We start from the raw sequence: 22702 nt of genomic DNA, 5'->3' as shown, positions 1-22702 counted from the left end.
GGCCACCCAGAAACATAAATGAGTCTCCGCTCGGACAATGCCGTCGCGTCTCAGCGCCTGCTCCCTCCCGTCAATCGCAGAATCCTAAGCCCAGAGACTGCGCAGCTAACTCAACGCTCTTGTCATCGACATTGTCATTGTCAACAAACACTGGGCCCGTAATACACCACGCACACCGACCCACGTGCCGCCCCTTCACCAAACACATTCACCGGACTCCCATCGCCGTCGGTCACCGTGTCTTCCCCGTCGCTCCTCTTCTCTTCGTCCTCCCCTTCCTCTTCTTCGGCGCCCGTTCCCCTCTTCCATCGCCCCCGCCGCAGCGCAGACGTAAACGATATGGCCATCCTCCCAGTCTCGGTCTCGTCTCCGATGTACCCCTCCCACCAACACTCCCTCTCCGATGCCGGACCCACCACCGTCTCGAATCGCGTCCCGCTCATATTCAGACGGTTGCACCGTTTCCAGCAGATGGTGCGCATATACTCCATTTATGGCGCGCGATCAAAGGCATGGGGCTGACAAGTGGACCCTTGTCGTGTGTAGGACTTCGAGCTGGCGTTCTGGCAGCTCACGTATCTGTGTTTGGCGCCGCGACGCGTGTAAGTGATCCATACGACTTCTCTTGGACGCGTGGTTGACGGGACGCGCTGAGTGCAGATACAAAAACGTGTATTATCATAAACGTGAGTAAGGATGCTGCTCTCTGCCACGATCGTTCTTGCTGACACTCGATAGAGACGAAGAATACATGGGCAAGGGATGATCCGGCAATACTGGTACTGCTGCTCGGCGCTCTGGTCGGTGAGTCTTCTCCTTCCGCGTTACCTTTTCCACGTATGCCTACTCACACTGTGGTGAATTAGGTGCTTCTGTCGGCTGGTCCATCGCATACTCCCTAGCACCACTGGACGCACTTCGGGTAGTCCTGCTCATGATCGTACGAGATTACCTCTTAGTGGGTGCGCTCATGGCCACAATTGTATGGTGCGTCCCTAGTGTCCCTCCCTCTCTGCTCCTCCGCCTTATCCCGTACTCCGCCATACGTGTCACCCAGGTTTTTTGCCAATCGCGTCCTCGTCTCGCCTTCGAACCACTCCTCACCGACCGACTCGTCCGTCGAGTGGGCATACGCCTTCGACGTGCACACCAACGCCTTCTTCCCCTTCTACCTCACACTCTATATCGCGCAGCTGCTGCTGCTCCCCGTCGTTCTCAGGGACAACTGGGTGTGCCTGTGGGTGGGTAACACACTGTACCTCGTCGGGTTCGCGCAGTATGTGTATGGGATCTATCTGGGGCTTAATGGTGCGTCTTTCCACCCAGCTTCGTGCCTTTCGGACATGTCGGTATTGACCGAATGTGTGATGTTTCAGCTCTCCCGTTCCTGATTCGGACGGAAATCCTGCTTTCCCCGCTCCTCCCGCTCTTCGCGAGCTACGTGCTCTCCTTGCTGGGGTTCAACGTCGCGAAAAACGCCCTCCACGCGTACTTTGGCTCATAATCATTGGCACCACTTGGACTGTTGAGGTATACAGATATGCAGTCAACTAAGAGTGTTATTATTTAGAGATGCGTATATGCACAGGGATAACCCATTGGGATGTACCATTGACCACTGCTCCGAGGCTTTCTCGTTCCTTCTGTTTGTATGTGTGCGTGCGATGAAGTCATCGGTGCCGGGGGCAAAGACTGGGGAGGTCATTGCTAACCTCGTGCTCGGACTTGAGAACTGAAAGCATAGCTCAAAGCTGACGTTGTTAATTGTCTTCGATGAGGCAGTAACGCAGATTGCTTCGAGAATCCCAGCAGCGCTAAAAAGCTTCGAGAAAGAAATCTGATGGGATCTTCACGCCGATTTGCTGTATATATAATTGTGTTGCTCGCCTTGCGATTCGCAAGCCTGACACGGCCTTCGTCGGCCAGGCTACCAATATAGTGGCTTTCAGTGCCCCCCAAAAGTGTGGTGGTCATTGTCAATGGCGGACTCAGACTGTATAGTGACAGGCGTGGACGCCGTGTCAATGAGCGGAGTGCACGTGGATCGATGAGGCTCTAATCCCTATGAAAAATGACTCCGTCGCTACTCATTGTAGTAGGTTCCTTCTCTTTGGCACTCATTCTACTCCATTGGGCCTAGATAATAGCCTGAAATAGTACAGAAGTTGTCAAAATGCGAGAATGGAATTTGAATTCCATACCAAACATCGTCAACCTGGTGTTCGATTCCAATCTGAATCTTAGCTTATGATATTGATTCTGGCTCCGTTTCGAATCCCCTTGAACCAAATCGTGTCAGTGCAAACACAAATCCATTCTATTAAGAGTCGCGACGTCGATGTCGGTATACTTGGCACAGTAGCACCATTAATCCTGATTGGTAAAAGGGTGGTGTCTTTTCTTATATCCACTGGGAGCTATATACAATGCCAGCTTTGCTTTAACTAGGTTATCTGAGATTGAGGTGGCTCTAATTATCTCAGTGTCAATTCCGAATAAAACAAGCCGGTTGCAGCAGTAACAGTGAAAGCCGAAGACAACAGCCTGCTGCCTTATGAGATCCTATGGGGGCTGCGCCACTGCGGGGTCTGAAAGAACTTGCCTAATCCAGTCGTGCTCCTGACTTCGTGATAAGGCGCGTTGGGGAAAGCAGATTTGTTGAAATGCACCTTTCTCCCCAACGTCTCCCACTCCCCTCGACGACATCCTCCTTGCCCAGCCAGCACCAACGCTGGTGCCGTCTCGCCTCTGTTTCAGCATGTTTTCTCCCTCTGCGTTGGTCACGGACAGCATGGTTTTTCCCTGGTATGTGAGTACTACTTATTTCCCGTGCGCCTGCGACTACTTGTGCTAATAAAGTATGCAAATAGAAATAGTAGCATTATGCCACAGATGTAGACAAGCCTACTAGCGTGTCTCATCTGGAGAAGCAAACAGACGATAGAGGCGGGGGAAAACAGGATGGAGGGAGAAAGAGTAGCAAAGCGACTCGGGATTGAGGTAAGCTCCCGAAAACACGTCAGCCAGCACGTCCGTGACACAGTCTCAGGAGATGCCTCGGAAGAAGAAGGGCCTAAGGATACCGGGAAGATAAGCACTGGATGGATTAGTATGCCAACAGAGATATGTACTATGTGAGTTCCAGGTTCCTTTTCCCCTTCGCATGTCTAATGGTGTTTATAGGCATATATTTTAGCCTGGGCGCTCGACAAGACATGTACTTGGTCGTTACTTTTGCAGTCTCTCTGAGGACCTATAACAGGTTCATCTTGGTGCCCCTCTTGCGTGCAATGCTCATCTGTATGGCAGATTTACGAGCAGCAGTTCAAGGACGCGAAGGACGAAAGCCGCTCTCGGAAAACGCAAGCGCAACACAACGTGATCCCATCCCTTTCCATTCGACGCTGCTTCATTCGACTTTCCTTGCTCTTTTTCACTCGTTCTCTCCGATTGCTATCATTTGCCACCCTTTCGTACTATTTCGTTTCGGTGAGATTTTCGGTGCTATCCTTTCATTTTCATTGCTCATTGGCTCTCGTTGGCTCTCGTTCGTACTCTTTGGCAACAGGTAGGAACGATCGTCAAAGAGTGTAAATAGATCCATTCACTACCATTTTGTCGCTACGGTTTCGATTCGAAATATCATTGCTGCTCTTTGTACTCTATTGGCTTACTTTAAGGGAAATTTGAATATTGCCACTCGTTGGGATATAAGTACGAAAGAGTATCAAAGAGTGGCGACGGAGTCATTTTTCATAGGGCTCTAATGACGACGGGCGGAGGGCGAACCTGCGAGGGCGCCGACGTCAGGGGCAAACAAGAAACAGCATTATTAGGTTGGACTCCGGAAAGAAAGCCAACAATTGGCGCCTCGATCTAGCTCGCATGCTGTGACATCTTTTCCCTCTTCCGTCCACACAACCCCACAGCACCTTGTTCTCCATTCTTTCTGCCTTTCTGCTCTGCGCGCCTCCCTCGCCTCCTCTTAAGCCAGGGAGTTCACCGTCATCCACCTTCGCACCCACCAACTTGCACGAACGCAACGAACGAGCCCACTGTATCCCTTGCATTGAAGACGACGTCAGCGGAGGATAACCTCGACGCATACATCCATACCCTCGGACACAAAGGCACCACTCCACCCCCTACGACATACGGCACAGCAACCCATCGCCCACCTGACTCGCTTTGCTCCCTACACCGACAGCACCGGAGAGCCACCACGATCGATCACCAAGCAACAAACATGCCGAGCGCGAAGCCGCCGAGCACTGGCTCAAGCCATGGGCACGGCCACCACGGGTCGAGCAGCAGCCAGGTCGACCGCGCGATAGAGCAGATCAAGCACAAGCAGCCGCTGCCGAGCATCGACTTCACGAAGCAGGAGTTCGAGGGGCATCTCATCAGCACGCAGGAGCGGGTCGTCAGAGACGTGCGTCGTTCGCTTCTGTGTTTCGCTTTTGGAGCTGTGCTTACCATGACGTCTTGCATGCATGTTTCTACCCCTTTGCTCTCGCTCTGTGGATGGGTATCTCGTGATGTTGACTCTACCCCGCACTCGATGTCTCAACTACAATGCCGGCGACCTCACCCATCCTGCTCCCCGCTCCCTTGTCTCTCTTATCTGGGTTTGGACTATTAGGTACACGCCCCCGTCTCCCACATCCCCACCGACGCCGACTTCTTCTCCAAAGACGACCCGGCGAAACCGGACCCCGCCTTCCTCAAGGAACACTTCTTCCGCGAGGGCCGCATACGCGAGGACCACGCGCTCTACATCATCGAGCAAGCGACCGCGCTCCTTAGGGCGGAGCCCAACGTGCTCGCCGTGGATGCGCCCATCACTGGTGCGTCCCAACACTTTGCTTATCGTCTCCCCTCCCCCCTACTCCTGCTTGGTGCGTCGGGCGCTGACGAGGAGTGTGCGGTGGGGCAGTGTGCGGGGATGTGCACGGGCAGTATGTGAGTGTTGCTGCACTGGAGCGGAGTGTCTCGCGTGGTACATGGTGCTGATGCGGGGGTTCTGGGCAGTACGATCTCATGAAGCTCTTCGAGATCGGTGGGTCGCCATCAAACACGCGCTATCTTTTTCTCGGGGACTATGTCGATAGGGGCTACTTCAGCATCGAGGTGTGTTTCGCTTGAACTTTCTCTCTCTGTTTTATCCAAACTGCATGCTCATCCTTGCGACGTCCGGCGACTCATGGGCAGTGCGTGCTTTATCTGTGGACGCTCAAGATATGGTATCCGGAAAGCCTCTTCCTCCTCCGCGGGAATCACGAGTGCCGGCATCTGACGGACTACTTCACGTTCAAGCTCGAATGTGCGCTCTATTTCTATTCGTGATCAACCGTGCTCGGCATTAACGAGGGAACGATCAGGCAAACACAAGTACTCGGAGCGCGTGTACGAGGCGTGCATCGAGTCGTTCTGCGCGCTCCCGCTCGCTGCGATCATGAACAAGCAGTTTCTCTGCATCCACGGTGGCATCTCGCCCGAGCTCATGACGATCGACGATCTGCGGCGGGTGCGTTTCCTTTCCCTCTCTCCCCTCTTTCCTTCAAATGCGGAACATGTAGACTGATACGCTATGATTCCAGCTGGACCGCTTCCGCGAGCCGCCGACGGAGGGCCTGATGTGCGATATCCTGTGGTCAGACCCCGTCGAGGACTTTGGCGAGGAGAAGTCGAAGCAGAATTTTATACATAATCATGTGCGGGGGTGTTCGTATTTCTTCACGTACGTACGACCCTGCCTTTGTCGGTTTCAGCGCTTGACGGGGAGTGACTTGTAGATACCAGGCCGTGTGCCAATTCCTGGACCGCAACAACCTTCTCTCGCTCATCCGCGCGCACGAGGCGCAGGACGCCGGGTACGCTCCTTTCTCGTATCTCAGCTGTGTGTCTTGTCACTGACGTCATCTCCCCATGTGTGCTGCGGTACAGATACCGGATGTACCGCAAAAACAAGAGCACGGGCTTCACGTCCGTCATGACGGTCTTCAGCGCGCCCAACTACCTCGACGTGTACAACAACAAGGCGGCGGTGCTCAAGTACGAGGGCAACGTGATGAACATCCGGCAGTTCAACAGCTCGCCGCACCCGTACTGGCTGCCGAACTTTCGGGACGTGTTCACGTGGAGCTTGCCGTTTGTCGGGGAGAAGAGTGCGTCTGCGTTGCTGCTCTTTCTTTTTCTCTGCGATTCGTGCTGATAAAGGCGGGGTGCTGCGGTGGTGCAGTCACGGAGATGCTGGTCGCGGTGCTGAATATGTGCTCGAAGGAGGAGCTGGAGGAGACGAGCGAGGATGAGGAGTGGACGGCGGTGCCGGCGTCGGGCGAGGACGCGGATATGCATGAGGAGAATGCGGCGTGGGTGCGCAAGGGCGCGCTGAAGAAGAAGATTTTGGCTGTAGGGAGGCTGTCGAGGGTGTTCTCGTTGCTTCGGTGCGTCTCCCTCACATCCCTCCCCCGCTTCTGGGCTGACCTGGGCATAGGGAGGAGGCGGAGCGGGTGTCAGAGCTGAAGAGCCTGAGCGGGTCGAACAAGCTGCCGTATGGCGCGCTCGCGTCTAACCTGGGCATCGAAGCGGACCGGGGGGCGATATCGACGTTCGAAGACGCGTACGTTCCATTTAACCTCGCTCACGGTCCCACCAACAATTTGTATAATACAGGCGGAAATCGGACATCGAAAATGAACGGCTCCCACCCGCACTCATCGATGCAGAAGACGCCAAAGCGTTCCTCACCTCTCCCACCGAAGCCGCCGCCTCAAATCCGGCAAGCGGCACAGCGGAGCACGGCCCGATGGACGTCGACCTCCCTCTCGACGCGATCAACACCGCGCTCGAATCCTCGCCACCCGTTGTCCCTCCCGCCTCCCGCACCTCGGCCGCGTCTCCGCTGTCGCCAATCAGCACTGACACGTCTCCCAGCACTGGCACTGCAGAGAACGGATACGGATACAGTCCAGGCGCGGGTGTGGGGAGCCCGAGCGCGGGGAGAGGGCCGGGGATGCCGACGAGCCCGATGAGCCCGATCTCGCCGGGGGGCGGGGGCTCGTTTGGGCGGAACGGGTTCAGGCATGGAAGGATGGCGAGTCTGGGGACGACGCATACGAGTCCGAGCACGCGGAGGCGGAGCATTGAGAGTACGATTTCGATGATTCAGGAGGCGCTGGATGGGAAGGAGGGATAGCTGGGCTGGCTTGAGCGTTGACTGCGTGAGGGCTGTGTGGGTGCGGTGTCGGATCCTTGTTTTCCTTTTTCTTGTGCTTTGAAATGAGCGTAGACGGATGGAAGGATTGTATCGAGAACTGTGTGTATTCTATAGCTACATTCAAGACAATGCCATGTACAGTACTATTGCGACAAGTTCCGTGCTCTGTTACTTATATTATATCTCTGCATTCTAAGCTGCGAAGGCTGGTTGTGGAACAGCATGGCGGACGCTGTGAGACCCGGGCTCTATAACGGGGGACGTCGCGGGGATTTAGAGGATGCAGTGCCCCGACGTCCCGGCGGCGAGCGACGCAGACTTAAATTGACTGATGGGTCGTCGGTGACTGGACATCTGCCCGTGCGGGGGTGCATTTCGGCCGCGGATATGAGCTGGCTACAATTAGTAGATCAGGTTCGATCGAGAGATGGAGGAGATAAATCGCTTTCCATGGGCGTCACAGGTTTTCTGGGCTGCTGTGTATGTGGAAGCTGCTGTAGATGCTAATAAAAATGGAGCGGCTATAGCAGACCGAAGACCGAAAGAGAGTGTGGTGTGTTGCAGGGCTGGCAATGCATTCACTGCACGCGCGACAGCTGATTAGAAGTCCGCTACACCAGCCAGGACGAACCCAAGTTTCTTTTCTCCAGCTAAGAGTCTGGTCTTGTCGCGAGCTAACCTTAGCCGTTGCTCGCCCTCTGCATCCTCCACCACTTCACTCCTCGTCGCCGTCCGTCGCCTCCACACAATGCACATCCCACAAGCAAGGGTCGACAAGGCGATAGAGCAGATCCAGCACAAGTCCAACCCCGTCGACATCGACTTCACCCAGCATGTCCTCGACGATGGAAACACGATCAGCACCCAGGAGCGGGTCGTCAAAGACGTACGCCTCTCTTCTCCATCTCACCCTCTGCCCCGCCCTTCTTCTGCGTGCCACGAGGTGATACTGATGCTCAAGCCCGGTTCGGTTCGGTTGGGACCCGCGTTGTTGTGCAGGTTCAAGCGCCCGCGATGAACATCCCCACCGACGCCCAGTTCTTCTCCAAGGTCGACCCCTCCAAGCCCGACATCGCCTTCCTCAAGAACCACTTCTACCGCGAGGGCCGCATCAGCGAGGAGCACGCACTCTACATCCTCGACCAGGGCAGGCAGGTCCTCGCCAACGAGCCCAACATCCTCCAAGTCGATGCACCCATCACAGGTCAGCACGCGCTCCTCCAGCCTCGCGATCCCCCGCTTGTTCTTCCTCACTCGTGCCTGTTATGTAATGCTGACGTGTTTTGCAGTGTGCGGCGATATCCATGGGCAATACGTGAGGACAGGTCTTCCGCCCTACGGACGGCACTGATTGCTGACCGTTTGATGGGCCCGCGTTACAGTACGACCTCATGAAGCTGTTTGAAGTCGGCGGGAGCCCAGCAGACACGCGCTACCTGTTCTTGGGCGACTACGTGGACCGGGGGTACTTCAGTATCGAAGTGAGTCCCCAAGCATCTCTCTTATCTGCCCCCCGGCGTCTGATCACATCGCACGCGTCCAGTGCGTTCTCTACCTCTGGTCGCTCAAGATCTGGTACCCGAACACCCTCTTCCTCCTCCGCGGCAACCACGAGTGCCGGCACTTGACCGACTACTTCACCTTCAAGCTCGAGTGTACGTCTGTCTATTCTTATCTCGTGATACGCCGGTGGAGTACGGGCGGGACGCTCACGTGCCAGATTTCTTTGTCGTCGCCGCTGGCGTTTGTTAGGCAAGCACAAGTACTCGGAGCGGATATACGACGCGTGCATGGACGCGTTCTGCGCGCTCCCGCTTGCGGCGGTCATGAACAAGCAGTTCCTCTGTATCCACGGCGGTCTCTCGCCCGAGCTTACTACCCTTGATGATATCCGCAGTGTGCGTGTCACTATCTATCTTTCCTTTGTGCTGGGAGTCTTACCAGTGTGTTTTTCGTACAGATCGACCGCTTCCGGGAACCGCCAACCCACGGTCTGATGTGCGACATCCTATGGTCAGACCCGATAGAGGACTTTGGGCAGGAAAAGACGAACGAGAGTTTTGTGCATAACCACGTCCGAGGGTGCTCCTACTTCTTCTCGTGAGTTTTGTCTGCTGTCCTTTTAACCTGTGCTTAATTTTGCTGATTCTGATATGTGCAAGGTACCAAGCAGCATGTTCGTTCCTGGAGCGGAATAATCTTTTGTCCATCATCCGCGCACATGAGGCGCAGGACGCAGGGTGTGTGCCCCCACGTTCATTCACTTGAAGCGGCACTCATGGTTGGATGGTAATATGTTTTAGATACCGGATGTACCGGAAAACGAAGACAACGGGTTTCCCGTCGGTGATGACGATCTTCTCTGCGCCCAACTACCTTGACGTGTACAACAACAAGGCTGCGGTGCTCAAGTACGAGAGCAACGTGATGAATATCCGGCAGTTTAACAGCACGCCACATCCCTACTGGCTGCCGAACTTTATGGACGTGTTCACGTGGAGTCTGCCGTTCGTGGGCGAGAAGAGTGAGTGTTTGCTGGTCGTGGCGTGTCAGGGAACTGACTTTCGTTGTTCACCTACGCTCGGCAGTCACGGACATGCTCGTCGCGGTGCTGAACACGTGCAGCAAGGAAGAGCTGGAGGAGGTCGAGGAGGCGGACGAGGAGAGTCTGACGTCGCCCGCGGTGGCGCCGGAGGAGGAGACGGGCGAGCGCCGGAAGATCATCAAGAACAAGATCCTCGCTGTCGGCCGGATGGCGCGCGTGTTTGCGCTGCTCCGCGAGGAGTCGGAGAAGGTGTCGGAGCTGAAGAATATCTCGGGGACGACGAAGTTGCCGTATGGCACGTTGGCGCTCGGGACAGAGGGGATAAAGGATGCGATTTCGGGGTTCGAGGATGCGTGCGTCTTTTTCTCCTTTTGTCGAGCTGCGCGTCAAGCTGATGTGTTGTTCGTGGTGAATGTACAGACGCAAGTCGGATATCGAGAACGAGAGGCTGCCGCCGGAGCTGTACGACGCCGAGGAGGCGAAAGCGTTCCTCGCGGAGCACCTCGCGCAGTCCCAGTCCCAGTCTTCGCAGCCCTCGTCCCCGCTCGACGGCTCGCCCGCGATGCCGTCGCCGCTCGACCTCTCGCCCGGCGGCTTCCCCTCACCCGGCGAATCCGGCACGTCCTCGCCCACCGGCCTCTCCGGCTCCTCCGCCGGCGGACCGAACACACCGCCTGTGACCCCCGGCCTGGGCGGAGCGAAACTGGGGCACTCGCCGGGGTCGGCGAGCTTCAGCGGGGTGTCGCCGCCGCGGACGCCGTTCCGCGGGAAGCACGGGCGGCAGGCGAGTCTGGGGACGACGATGACGAGTCCGAGCACGCGGAGGAGGAGCTTGGAGAGTACGATTTCGATGATTCAGGAGGCGCTGGATGGAAGGGATGTGGAGGGGATGGCGGCGGCGGCGCAGCAGGCGCAGGAGCAGGCGGAGGCGGAGGGGAAGGGGACGTAGGTGGGCGGAGGTGTAGGTGGGCGTGTTGGTGGGACTGGATAGGGGGCGGAGGGTGGGGGATGGGGATAATACTTGGGATATGGACGTGGATGTGGATTCGGATTCGGATTAGCTGTTTTCTTTCTTTCTCTTTCTTTCTCGTCTTTCTGTGAATCGATACGTTTGAGGATACCATGTTGTCGTCGGTGATAGGCAAGACATGTGAATCTCGAGCGAGGTTGGATTGAGGAAATTGCAAACCCTCTCGCTCATGGGCGCCTCGTCTCCGCGGAAGGATGTCAAGTTTAAAAACTGCCATGATGCCGTCGTACGGCGGACCAGTCAACTTACGCTGTGGGCGTTCCCCCACCCAAAGTTGACCCAAATTGCACGAAACCTGATAACACATGTGTGGCCCCCGGCGTTAAATCCGAGTGTGATTTTAGGCCCGGGTTTTGACTAGCGCTAGGGAGGCTAAAGTGACTTGAGCCTCTAGAGCTTTAAGGTTTGGTATAGGGGTTCGAGGTGGACTCTGGGCCAGGCCCGAACTGTGGGCAAGTTTGCTGAACGTCCGCCGCACTGAGGTACTATACTGATGTACTGTTCGGTCGACCAGGTATATTTTTAGACTGCGACGTTGGTCTGAGCACACACTGGCAGATGCTATGTGTTTGAAAGTGCTGACATGGATATTTCGCGAGCGCCTCTGAGGGCTCCCTCTTTCTTGTGACCTCCTTCCTCTCATACTCCGGAAGTTGTGCAACTCTGGGATTTGGCAGGGCCAGAAGCGTAGCGAGAACGCGGTAGCACCATGGGAGAGTACGACTCAACTTTGGGTACGTCGCTTAACATTACCCCTGTCTCGTGCTGCTCACCAGAACGGTCTTCTTCTCCACACTTAGGACTGCTTTTTCTTGGCGTTATGTGTGCGTCCTCCGTCTTCGACGTTTGCTAGACGGTTCTGAACCCGTTATGCGCCTGAAAACAGTCAACACATCCCTCTACGGGATAGTCATATACCAGTTCGTGCTCTATTGCCGGGCGAGTGAGTACCGTATTTTTTCTACCGTAGTCATAGGATACAAAGTTTTGTGGCTTTGTAGATGTCGATGATTGGATTGTGTTCAGGCACTTCTGTATACGACACATTGTGAAACATACGGCGTTCAGCTGATTACGGGATTGACCGCCCTAGAGTCCTCCTCGTATCTGTATTCCTGACCGACACGGCATACAGTACCGCTTGAGTTTCCTATTGCCCTAAAGATGCATAATGCCGAGTGATTGTTTCTCGGTGGATAGGGTGATATACGCGCTGTACTTTTTAGTGTTGGTGCCTTCATGCAGTTTTATAAACGCCTGCTGACGCCGTATTTCCAGTGTTGAGAATCTCAACAATCCCGATATTCTCGACAGTCAGTATTGTCTATTCCTCGTTACATAATTATGCTAAAACTGGTTTACTTGCCAGTGCGCTTAGGGCCGGTATGGCAGTGCAACTCAGCATCATTGCAAGTGGCCTGGTCTGCATTTGTAACACAGATGTACCTCATTTGGCGGTAAAGTTTTCCGTTCTCCTCTTAAGATCATACGTTCATAGATTAATCTCTCTAATCTGTAGTTTGTGGTGCTTAGTCGGAAGTAAGGTGCTTGTGACGATTGGGGTTTTGATGGCAGTTTGCAGCTTCTCGCTAGCTATCGTAGGAGCAGTTCATCTGTTTGCGGCGCAAATGTGGGAGCAAGCCCTCTATAGTTGGCTTTCACGCTCTAACGACGAGAGCAGGACCATCCGACACGACGTAAAATCCATTGGTGTCATTCGGATCCAAATGGCAGCTTGGCTCGCAACACTGGTCGCGACAGATTGCTTCATCACTGGCAAGTCCACAACTACGTTCAATATTCCATCAACGCTGACCGATATCTGTAGGCTCCCTGTGCACTGCTCTTTTGCGGGCGCGCACCGGAGTCGGACGGACCGATTATTACATCAGGCAGCTTATCCGAGGCGCTATCCAGACTGGCGTCCTCGCCGGTATATTTTCTCTGGGCTGCCTCTTAGCGTTTGCGTTTTGGACTGATACGGATGGATCGTTGATGTTTGCCATTCCGAGTGGACGAGTATACACCGCGGTAAATCTCCATCGGTTGCCTATGTACATGCTGTCGCTTATGGTGGACACCCATAGACACTGCTATACTCGCTCTTGTTAAGGGCTAAGTCGAGAGAGCAGGGTCGACATAATCACCGTGAAAACAGCGTGAGCGCCATTAGTTTCTGACCAAAACTTCAGCTGGATTAACCATTTGACCCGTCAGAGAAACATCGTATCCCAGGCTCCAGCGTAGCTCACCTCCGCAATAATTGTCCAAGAACTCAGTACATTTCACGACGAGGCTACCGTTGCTAACAACAAGGGAGTGTCTTCCTAGCAGAGATTTGAAGGCTGTGCTCAAAGTCTCGATTACTGCTATCTGGCGGAATGCAACTGCGTGTCTGTGTTTTGATAGGTACCCTAAGGGGTCATGCTAAGCAGAGTCGTGTACCGCGCCGCTAGTAGTTATGCTTAAAATGTTATGAAGTTATTTCACATACATCATAACTTATCGCTGACTTCAGACGCTGTTGTACTATTCGCTGCTGTTTCAAGCGGAAAAGCGGAATCCAAGGATCGTTCTGCTCGGCACTGTTTAGGACCCTGAATCTCAAGACCCCACTACTTGGGCGATGAGAACGGTCGCATTGCTCGAAACTATGGAAACCTCTATGTTTAGCACTGGCACTGCTATGGAGAAATCTGAAAGTCACTGAGAGATTGTTGCAATACATGAAAGGATAGAATCGCCAAAGCGAGTGATGTAGGCGCTCGTTATTTGCATTCCATTCTGAACTTAATCGATGTTTCCGTAAGACTAACACGTTCATCGGAGGATATTTGTGGGGAGGATGGCAGTGAGAATACCTGTACAGATCCGGCAGGCACTTAGATTAATTACGGGCAGGTGGCCTGCAGACATTTCTAGATATATGATGATGCCATGTCGGAGAAAAGTGATCGCCGTTAGGGGATGGGCGCTTCAGTCAACCAACCAAAATGTGCAAGTCCACAAATCGTACACGCCGCATGACTAGCATATGACTCAAATAAACTTACAGGTTTACGAGAGTACCGGCTCAGTCGGGCACGGTCACTGTACGAATACATACAAGATTACTCGCACCCATCACTCCTCTAACCTCAAACATTCAAGCTGTCCACAAGTGCTTCGATCCCAATGTTGGTCCATCATTCACAACGACAATTCCCCTACGCAACTTTACATTCAACAATAGAGTCGGTCCACTCGAGGGATGAAAGCGGGTACCTACTCGCAGACCTCGAGCGACCATCGCCTAGCACATCTGAGCAATGGCACCACAATTCAAACCACAGCCTCGGATCGTTGTCGTCAGATAACAGGGAAAACATAAAGCGACAATCTCATTCCAACATCCGCCTACTCGCACTAGCAACAGGGCAACTAGTGATATTTGGCCTAGGCTGGGGATTTGTCGGGTCACTGATTCAACGATCGAGTATCCCACTCCCAGACAATCTTGCACATCTAGTATATTCAGAGCCAAGTGCCACAACATTCGTCGTTAGCATCTTGGCTTCTATCATCTCCACTATATCCGTTCGGTGAGTTCTTTAGTTAGTTACACTGGCAGCAACTTTCAGTTGACCACGCTTCATCAAGGATCTACTCCCTCTCTGTCTGCCTGGCCCTCACAAGCAAGCTCCATAGGCAAGCTACTCCTCTGCTTTTCTTTGGGTTTTCTGTCAGAGCGTCTACGGGTAAGATGTTCTTCAGCATGAAACATCCGACATGGACGTGGACATCAATAGTTCTGATGGTATTGTTGGCATCATTGGGTTCTGGGTACGTCGTCAGGTTGGCCTTTGCACATCCGTACGCGTTATGATACCCGCTGCTGCAGATGGACTTCACTCTTAAATCCAACGGTCATATTGCTAAGCGAGCATATCCGTGGCAATGAGCTAGACATTAAAAGCCCCACATTTTCTTATCTCTTGAAGAACAACAGTGTCTTACAAGGTGAGACTAATAACTCCCTGACGGCATGTGGGTAAAAGTCGCTACAGAAAAGCAATCACTCGAAAAAAAATTAACTTTAAAATGTAGTGGATGACCATTCTTATAACATTCTGGGCCTCTCAGGTCCTCTTGCTGGGCATTCGGCTGGAGGATCTAGACTCAATGTACCAAGCTTCTTCAGCCTGAACGGAGCGACTTACAATATTTCCACCGGTGAGTCTGGAGAGCGTATCCCATGTACAATCCCTCATTCTATCCAGGTGGCATACTTCCGTCTATCCAGTCATCTGTTGACTCAGTAGGGAATCCACCGACATCAGGTCTGCAGTTTGATGTAGGAAGTACTCGAGTTAACACGACGTCTTTCAACACCACGGGATTGTCGCAGAACTTCACGATGACTCAGCAAGGTCTAACTGCCCACGTAAACTGCTCTGAAGCAAGCCCTGACAGTTTCTCGGTGGACGAAGTCCTGACAGTTCCCCCTTCTTATCGCATTTATTCAGCGACTGCATATTGCAACCGTAGCTTGGGTGAGTAATGAAGCCTTTGAAGTTGTCTTGTGACTCATATACCTAACAACTCAAAGCAATGCGCAATTTGACGACAGATTATGTCGCAAATGGACCTTACTATAGTGGCGGAGGGTGCGACGGTGTCGATTGCATTTTCATCGTGCCATGCCCCCTACAGGATTTGACAGCGCCAAGTAATAACAGTTTCAGTAAGCCTCTCACTGGTCTGGGGATATTACTAATGGCTTACGCTGAGCACAGCAATCTCAATATTCAGTAACGCCGCGGGGAGCGAGTGCAGATATTCGTTCATCCCGAACACGACATGCACCGTAACACCAACGATAACAACTGTCGTCGCTCAATACAACGACAGGATCATCACTCCCACGACGTCAAACTCCTCCAAATCTTACGCCGTTGGCCAGTACAACCCAAGCGCGCTGGCCTTCCTAGCCAGCGTTGTTCAGTGGTTTGGTGGGAATGCGCAGAATCTGGTCTCCATTTCGGTCGGAGACTCTGTCTATGTTCTCAGATCGATGCAAAACCAGACTAACCTTCAATCATCCAACGGTACGAACCAGACGTTATCTTACATGATATTGGTGCGCTGTTTCATGACTCTGGCGTCGAAATATCCAGAGAACATGAACCTTGCTGAACAGGAAGATTACTGGAGAGGGGTGGTCGAATTCGGCGGCACGGTGAGCGGCACGCTTATCTTCTCTGTTACAACTTGCAAATCTAGGATATCCACTGACGTTGGATTACTACCCAGTATCTTCGCTCCGGATTCTCCACAGTGGGCTCGGAGTTGTCAGAGGACATGCTCACACCCATTTCCGGGGACGTGACCACACTGACGATGGGCTGGTCATACCGTCCGAAATCAACTCTTGCGGCTCTCGTTCCCCAGACCCTGATCACGCTTTTTACATTAATTGCGCTGGCAGCAGTAAGGCGTGATGCTGGTGCGCTGCATGACAGCGTCGACGTGACGGACGTGAGCGACGTCGTGTTATCCACAACCGCGGGCAGATCTGGGCTCCAGGGTGTTACTGCAGGTAAAGAGAAACAGAAAAGGTTGGAGGAGGAAACTGTTCGGCTTAAGGAGGTAGACGATGGTCGGAAGATGTTGACTCTTGGCAACTAATAATCTACCTTGCCGTCGTTGTAGCTTACATTCCCAGAAACACATTGGAACTGGTCGCTTCGTAGGTTTTGTTGCAATTTTGTTGCAGAAGGATGGAGGTTCACTAGTAGAGATATCGTTGATTAGGTCGTAGAACATCATAGACCCAGGTTTCACCAATCGAATCCACGCTAGCGAAGGTGCTCCAACAACTTGCACGCGGCGCCTAAGGAGTCTAGTGACAATGTAGAAACGCTCCCAGCCCAGTTTTGTCGACTCTTAATGTGATAAATTGAGTTCACGTTGGTATGTCTTCTCAATGGCACCATCTAAAACACAGACGTCAGATGCATAAGCAGCAGTTCATGACTATCCGTACGAATCCGTCCAATATTCGACATTTAGTATCTATTCAAAACGAGCGATCCAGGAGTACGGAAAACGACGTAGGTCGAAGTGACTGTTTATCCCTTTAGAGACCGAATACGTCACCTTCGAGTTACCGAACTCAACACGTTCAATCATGAAGCACCATTGTAGGAGAAGAGGGGTATTCTTGCCGGCGGGTGTATGGACTAGTAAATCGTGAAGCTGAACTACAATGAGGCTGCATGATCTTACTGATCGATCGAGATTTTTGCTCGGGTCAGCAATGACTTGATGGAGGCCGTGGATATGCAGCTATTTCACAGTACAGTACGGTAAGCTTTAGGACACTCTGGGTACCGCATCACATCGAGGGGAATAGGCATCCCAGCGAAGACGACCGTGGTCTTAGTACTACTAGCGCCTAGGACGAGCCGCCTCAGGTTAGAAGAATCTGTCCGCCCATCTTCAGTGCAAGTTTAAAGTAGTAGCGCAGTGTATATAACCTGGGTCAGTTGTTTATTTTGGGCCCGAGCCCGCGGAGATGAAATGCTTACCATGGTCAGCGATGAAGCAACCCGGCACAGCCAGTACCATAAGCCAGTCCGCCATTTTGCCCTAATAAATGCACACGATGATGTAATCTATTCACAATCGGTACATCGAGCGATCCACTCGAAAATTGAGTATGAATTGTTGATCTCAGTGACATGGACTGCACCGTCACATTTTTAATGGAATGTGGCGTATGCAGGGGATGTCTCGTTGACAATGGCAGAGCAGAAAAATCCGATGGCTTCCCCACTGTGAGCCGACAGAACGGACAAGATATGTATAGAATCTTCCTTCCACTATTGTCCAATGTCGCTCAAAGTACAAGTACACAAGAACCCACCAAAAGAGGCTGCGCGGATTTATCGGTGCATCTTGGAACTGAATTGCAATCGTGTTTCGAAACATGCTACTGCGCGGTTTTCATTGATCGATCGAGAACATTGGCTCGTCCGGGTTAATTATAGCTTGGAGAAGGAGTCTCCGAGCAGTCTCCTTGACTCGCGAACAAGATACTGTAACTTAATCTGTTCTTTAGTATGGTAGCTGTAGATTGCTCTGAGTATCACACTGATAGATGTAATTTGCCCGGAGACGTTAGTGGAGTAATCACCGCTGGAGACATTCCCGTATTTAAGATATCGAACGACCCAAGAGCACATGTTTAACTAAGCGCAGAAATGTGTTGTGCTCGGTTTGTATTTGAGCCATGGAGATATTGGTGGCCATGGAAGGTCGGAGTCTGGGTCGGACTTTACTGCGTGCGAACCTGGCACCGCGGCGCCGGTATTCCGTTTCCATCCTCTTGCATCACTCCATCTTCGCTCGCACCGCAACGCAGATCCAGGACCAGATTTATCGCACCCACCTTATTCTCCTCGGTGCTTCAGAAGTTCCATTAATCTAACCTTTCCCAGTGCTGCTCCTTGGTATATCCTCATCAATGCATCACGGCTTCATCACATTCTATTGTCTTGTTCGGACGAGAGTGTACAAAACATACAGCCTCATACAGCAACTTCATTATATTGGAGACCGGCAATCCACGCTGTCTACGGGGCCGAAAATACATGCCTCGGCGTCTTGCTTGACATCTGGCGGTGACTGTGATACTGATATGCTTTGATTACTTCAGTACTAGTGGTATCCGTTGCGCCAGAAGCTACGCCGTGGCCATCCTGATGGCGCACTGGTAATTGCAATTCGCCTTCCGATATAACTAGAGCCAGGCGATGTGAGTTCGGTGTCTTCAGTTCTCCTCCACCTTTATTTTCCCTCTCCTCCAAGTCAGGCCCCACTAACTTGAGTAACTATCTATCCCAGTATTACTACTTGCGCGTTCAAGATGTGCACTCGTCACCAGAACGGTAACGGCAGAATCCCTGCTGACTTCTCCAACTACCATTCCGTACGTTTTCTCTGTTACATAGCGCCCTCATCTAACATCTTATTCTTCCACAGAATGGGCATTCTATTTCTCAGCTGAATGCATCTGCAAGAACCCCTTACGCTACTCAGGCGAGTCAAATCAGTAACCCCTCTGGCGTCCAAAGCCTCGTCAGGCGCGTATGGGACAAAGCCAATGACGGCACCATCGTAGGCATCAATCTCTCAATTTTCATTTATCAACATCTCATTATCGGTTGTTGCTGCAGTCAGCCCTGTTCGATGCTCTGCGTCACGGAGACGGTATCGACGACAGAAAAATGCTCGTGAGTTTATCCGTATTTGTGACCAGTTGTAGCACAAATACTTATATTCTCCCCATAGCTTGAGCATGTCCTCGAATTCATGTCCAAAACTCCTCCCGGAAAACTGCAAGACACAATGCAGCGATTCGTCACCAAAGGCCTCTACCGCGACCTATCGCACCCACCCGCGACGTGGATAGGTCCCCAGTACGCCTGGCGTGCCGCAGATGGCGGGTACAACAACCCCGATTTCCCGGACCTTGGCCGCGCGGGGACGTCCTACGCGCGCTCGGTGCAGCAGACAAACCCCCTTCCGCGGAACCAGCTGCCTGACGCGGGCTTGCTGTTCGATACACTGCTCAAGCGGGACAAGGTGCGCAGTTTCTTGTTCGGGCGCTTGATTCTGACGTTGACGTATGGGCGCTTGACGTTTTTGGACATGATTGATTGCGTCGGCGTATTGTTTGGTGGGCGTCGGTGCTTGGATAGTTCCGCCCGCACCCTGCCGGCCTGTCGTCGTTGATGTTCTCATGGGCCGCGCTCGTGGTGCATAGTATTTTCCGCACGGACCACCAGGACGTTAGCAAGAATATGACGTCGGGATATGTCGACCTTGCGCTCCTATACGGAAATGACCAGGAGATGCAGGATAAGGTGTGTTACGTTCAAGTTATGTTTTCCTTTTTCGCCTGTGGATTCAAACCAAGTTCCCGTGAAATGAATGACACTCGGAGCCTGTGTTTGAGGTTTGAGGGCGTCATGAAAGCGCCACCGTGATCCACAGCCCGATCTCGTCGCGGCGAACCTTGTGTTGAATTCTATGTTTGTGTTAGGTACGGTGCAAAGAAGGTCGCGGGATGCTCTACCCCGATGTATTTGCGGAGGACAGGCTTCTACTACTTCCGCCTGCGACATGTGCACTGCTCGTTCTGTTCGGCCGGAACCATAATGTGAGTATTCCATGATAACTCCTATCGGCCCATCAAAGGAAGAAACTTACGAAATGGCTTTGTGTAGTACATCGCAAAACGTATTCTCGAAGTCAACGAGCGCGGCACATGGGTCGACCCCTCGACGCTCGAGCCCAACTCGGAGCGCCTCCTGAGGCAGGACGACGAGATCTTCCAGATCGCGCGTCTATGCAACTGCGCATGGTTTGCGAACGTTATCTTCGCTGATTACGTCAGGTATGTCATATTCTATCTTAGCGTTTGTCCAAGCTGATCGGACGGCTTTCAGCGCTATCCTGGGCATGAACCGCCAAGGGAGCAACTGGTCTTTGTCACCGTTTGGCGAGTTCCGCGAGCTCGATCACCAACTCTTTGAGCGTGGGAGGGGAAATGCAGTCTCTGTCGAGGTTGGCTCTGCTGTGTTATGGCATATCAAGAAGGAAATTGACATGACCTCTATAGTTCAATTGCCTGTACCGATGGCACGCAACCACGTCCGAAGAAGACGAGAAATGGGTCGAGGAGAAGATTGGCGAGCTGTTCCCTGGTTCCAACCCCAATTCTGTACGTGCTTTTCCGTCCATTCCTTGAGGGCGCATGTACTGAGTCAATCGATTGCAGGTCACACAAAAAGACTTCAAGGATCTTTCCGGAAAGCTCGGGGCAATGGTGCCAGACTTGAAGGAGTGGACGTTCGGAGGGTAAGCCTCAACGTATTTCCGGCAACCAAAAATACCTCATCGTTCTTGTTCTCAGCATCAAGCGTCAGGCAAATGGCTACTTCCGCGATGAGGATCTTGCTCGCATCATCAAGGACGCGTGAGTGGATTGACTTGATCTATCAAGAGGCATGGCTGATACGTCCCAATTTCAGGATCTCCCATCATGCTGGCGCTTTCGGCGCCCGTAGCACTCCCGCATCTTTGCGATTGATAGAGATCATGGGCATTGAGGCGAACCGCCAGTGGGGTGTCTGCTCCTTGAACGATTTCAGAAAGTACCTGGGTCTCAAAAGTGAGTCGATGTGCCCCTTCATGCAGTTGATGAACCAAAGCTAATGCGCGTGCCCCTGCTAGCCTACACGAGCTTCGAGGAATGGAACCCCGACCCCTCGATCGCGTCCGCCGCACGCAAGCTCTACGGCCACATCGATCATCTCGAGCTCTACGTCGGCCTGCAAGCCGAAGAAACGAAGCCCGTGATCGAGGCCGCTGGCCTCTGCCCGGGCTACACCATCTCGCGCGCGATCCTCTCGGACGCGATCGCGCTCACGCGGGGCGACCGCTTCTTCACGCAGGACTACACGCCGTGGAACATGACCTCGTGGGGCTTCGCGGACTGCCAGCGCCAGGAGGAGGGACCCGGTTTCGGGTCAATGCTCGGGCGGCTGATCCTGAGGCACCTGCCAGACCAGTTTGCGAAGGATAGTATCTATGCGTGGTTCCCGCTCATGCAGCCAGATTCGATGGAGGGCTATCTCGCGAAGATGAAGATGGAGGGAGTATATTCGGTCGAGAGGCCCGTTGAGAGGCCGGCGCCAATTGCAGTTGAATATAGGGATGAGGTCGAGAGGGTGCTCATGGATGAGGATCATTTCGCGTCGAATGCTGTGGAGAAGGCTGCGAGCGTCATCAAAGGCGAGGGGTGAGTGCCCCTGATAGTACCCTGCTCGTCATCAGAGCTGATAATCCTTCTCAGCTTCTTCACAGCCTCTGCATATGGTGTCAAGAAGGCCCAAAGCAGCTTCCTTTCCGCACTTGTATCTACGCCAAAGGACTCTGCCACGATCGGCCAGTACTTCTTCGACAAGACGCAGGAGCTCATCAAGTTAAACTCGTGGGAGCTCGTGGGCGAACAGACACGCGGTGTGGACATCGTCAAACACGTTCTAAAGGCTGTTCCTATCCACTGGGCCGCCAACGAGATCGTAAGCGGCTGTCACCATCACCACACTGCAGTACTGACGCTGTGACTCAGGCTGGAATCCCCCTAAAGGCGGACGACAAAGATGAGGGCGCTTACACAGCGGAAGAGCTGTACGATATCCTCGGCGAGATCTATGAGTTCATCTTCCTCGAGGTCGAGCCTAGCCAGTACATGACCGTGCAAAAACGCGTCAAGGAGAACATCAACGCTCTCCAGGCCCACATCACGAGGGGTTTGATGAACACCGGTAGCCGTGTATGTTTTCCCCCGTCTGGGTGTCGGTGACTGTGATGCTGATGCGGTACATCTAATATAGCTTTCTCTTTCTTACGTCTGTGCCCTGTTTGGGTCGACGAAGAAGACGTTCAGCTCTGACTTCTTTGCACGCTTGTTTGACGTCGAGTACTCCCCTGAGGAGGCTTGCAATGCTGTCCTCGCATTGATGGTTGGCGCTACCGTTGAGCTGTCCTTGGGTAGGGTTGTTTTTGTTATATCGAAAGGACGTAAACTAACAGTGCCTTCAGCGTTGACGAACGTCCTCAACACTTTCCTAGGCGAAGAAGCAGCCACCATATCAACCTTGTCCCAGAACGAAAAAGAGCTGACCGGCCGTATATTTGAGGCCCTCCGTAAGCGTCCCTTCCCAGCACACACACGGAATCTAGTATGCGACATCTGACATTCCCCACAGGCCTCGACCCGCCCTTCCGCGGCGTCCTCCGCACCGCCACCTCCGACACCACCATCGGATCCCTCCACATCGCCCAAGGCGAACGC

The 22702-nt window shown here is 53.1% G+C and overlaps 5 protein-coding genes across 5 annotated transcripts; all 5 read left to right on the top strand.

Moving 5' to 3' along the window:
* Positions 1 to 372: 372 nt before the first annotated feature.
* On the top strand, positions 373 to 1504 carry CONPUDRAFT_93886 (UNC-50-like protein; the record flags this gene model as incomplete). Its single annotated transcript, XM_007777183.1, has 7 exons — positions 373 to 474; positions 547 to 602; positions 661 to 686; positions 739 to 804; positions 867 to 987; positions 1058 to 1308; positions 1377 to 1504. The coding sequence occupies 7 exons, from the start codon at positions 373 to 375 to the stop codon at positions 1502 to 1504; spliced, it is 750 nt and encodes a 249-aa protein (XP_007775373.1).
* A 1191-nt stretch (positions 1505 to 2695) lies between these two features.
* On the top strand, positions 2696 to 3697 carry CONPUDRAFT_85848 (uncharacterized protein). The gene is made up of 5 exons (XM_007777182.1): positions 2696 to 2809; positions 2870 to 3134; positions 3184 to 3259; positions 3307 to 3489; positions 3569 to 3697. The coding sequence occupies exons 2-3, from the start codon at positions 2962 to 2964 to the stop codon at positions 3194 to 3196; spliced, it is 186 nt and encodes a 61-aa protein (XP_007775372.1). The 5' UTR covers positions 2696 to 2809; positions 2870 to 2961; the 3' UTR covers positions 3197 to 3259; positions 3307 to 3489; positions 3569 to 3697.
* Positions 3698 to 3928: 231 nt separating this feature from the next.
* CONPUDRAFT_133026 (Metallo-dependent phosphatase) lies at positions 3929 to 7398 on the top strand. The gene is made up of 12 exons (XM_007777181.1): positions 3929 to 4432; positions 4643 to 4847; positions 4937 to 4962; positions 5032 to 5130; positions 5212 to 5323; positions 5382 to 5527; positions 5601 to 5740; positions 5796 to 5873; positions 5947 to 6167; positions 6242 to 6446; positions 6497 to 6622; positions 6676 to 7398. The coding sequence occupies exons 1-12, from the start codon at positions 4247 to 4249 to the stop codon at positions 7196 to 7198; spliced, it is 2067 nt and encodes a 688-aa protein (XP_007775371.1). The 5' UTR covers positions 3929 to 4246; the 3' UTR covers positions 7199 to 7398.
* Positions 7399 to 7923: 525 nt separating this feature from the next.
* Positions 7924 to 10869, top strand: CONPUDRAFT_85845 (serine threonine protein phosphatase 2B). Its single transcript, XM_007777180.1, has 11 exons — positions 7924 to 8105; positions 8219 to 8423; positions 8509 to 8534; positions 8602 to 8700; positions 8763 to 8874; positions 8972 to 9117; positions 9180 to 9319; positions 9382 to 9459; positions 9523 to 9743; positions 9808 to 10117; positions 10185 to 10869. Exons 1-11 carry the CDS (start codon positions 7968 to 7970, stop codon positions 10711 to 10713), a joined length of 2004 nt encoding a protein of 667 aa, XP_007775370.1. The 5' UTR covers positions 7924 to 7967; the 3' UTR covers positions 10714 to 10869.
* Positions 10870 to 13968: 3099 nt separating this feature from the next.
* On the top strand, positions 13969 to 16461 carry CONPUDRAFT_147724 (uncharacterized protein; the record flags this gene model as incomplete). The annotated part of the gene is made up of 8 exons (XM_007777179.1): positions 13969 to 14375; positions 14434 to 14616; positions 14675 to 14793; positions 14917 to 15006; positions 15054 to 15326; positions 15404 to 15440; positions 15586 to 16012; positions 16087 to 16461. 8 exons carry the CDS (start codon positions 13969 to 13971, stop codon positions 16459 to 16461), a joined length of 1911 nt encoding a protein of 636 aa, XP_007775369.1.
* Positions 16462 to 22702: the final 6241 nt, after the last annotated feature.

This window comes from Coniophora puteana (assembly GCF_000271625.1).
Source record: "Coniophora puteana RWD-64-598 SS2 unplaced genomic scaffold CONPUscaffold_20, whole genome shotgun sequence".
NCBI lineage: Eukaryota > Fungi > Basidiomycota > Agaricomycetes > Boletales > Coniophoraceae > Coniophora > Coniophora puteana.
This window is presented reverse-complemented; position numbering and strand designations above follow the sequence as displayed.

Bases quoted from the DNA above. Each gene is read 5' to 3' on its own strand.
- CONPUDRAFT_85845 (XM_007777180.1), top strand. From the start codon at position 7,968: ATGCACATCCCACAAGCAAGGGTCGACAAGGCGATAGAGCAGATCCAG. The intron at 9,320-9,381 runs GTGAGTTTTGTC...GATATGTGCAAG, and splicing joins GGGTGCTCCTACTTCTTCTC to GTACCAAGCAGCATGTTCGT. The intron at 9,460-9,522 runs GTGTGTGCCCCC...AATATGTTTTAG, and splicing joins CATGAGGCGCAGGACGCAGG to ATACCGGATGTACCGGAAAA.
- CONPUDRAFT_85848 (XM_007777182.1), top strand. From the start codon at position 2,962: ATGGAGGGAGAAAGAGTAGCAAAGCGACTCGGGATTGAGGTAAGCTCC.
- CONPUDRAFT_133026 (XM_007777181.1), top strand. From the start codon at position 4,247: ATGCCGAGCGCGAAGCCGCCGAGCACTGGCTCAAGCCATGGGCACGGC. The intron at 5,131-5,211 runs GTGTGTTTCGCT...ACTCATGGGCAG, and splicing joins GGGGCTACTTCAGCATCGAG to TGCGTGCTTTATCTGTGGAC. The intron at 6,168-6,241 runs GTGCGTCTGCGT...GCGGTGGTGCAG, and splicing joins GCCGTTTGTCGGGGAGAAGA to TCACGGAGATGCTGGTCGCG.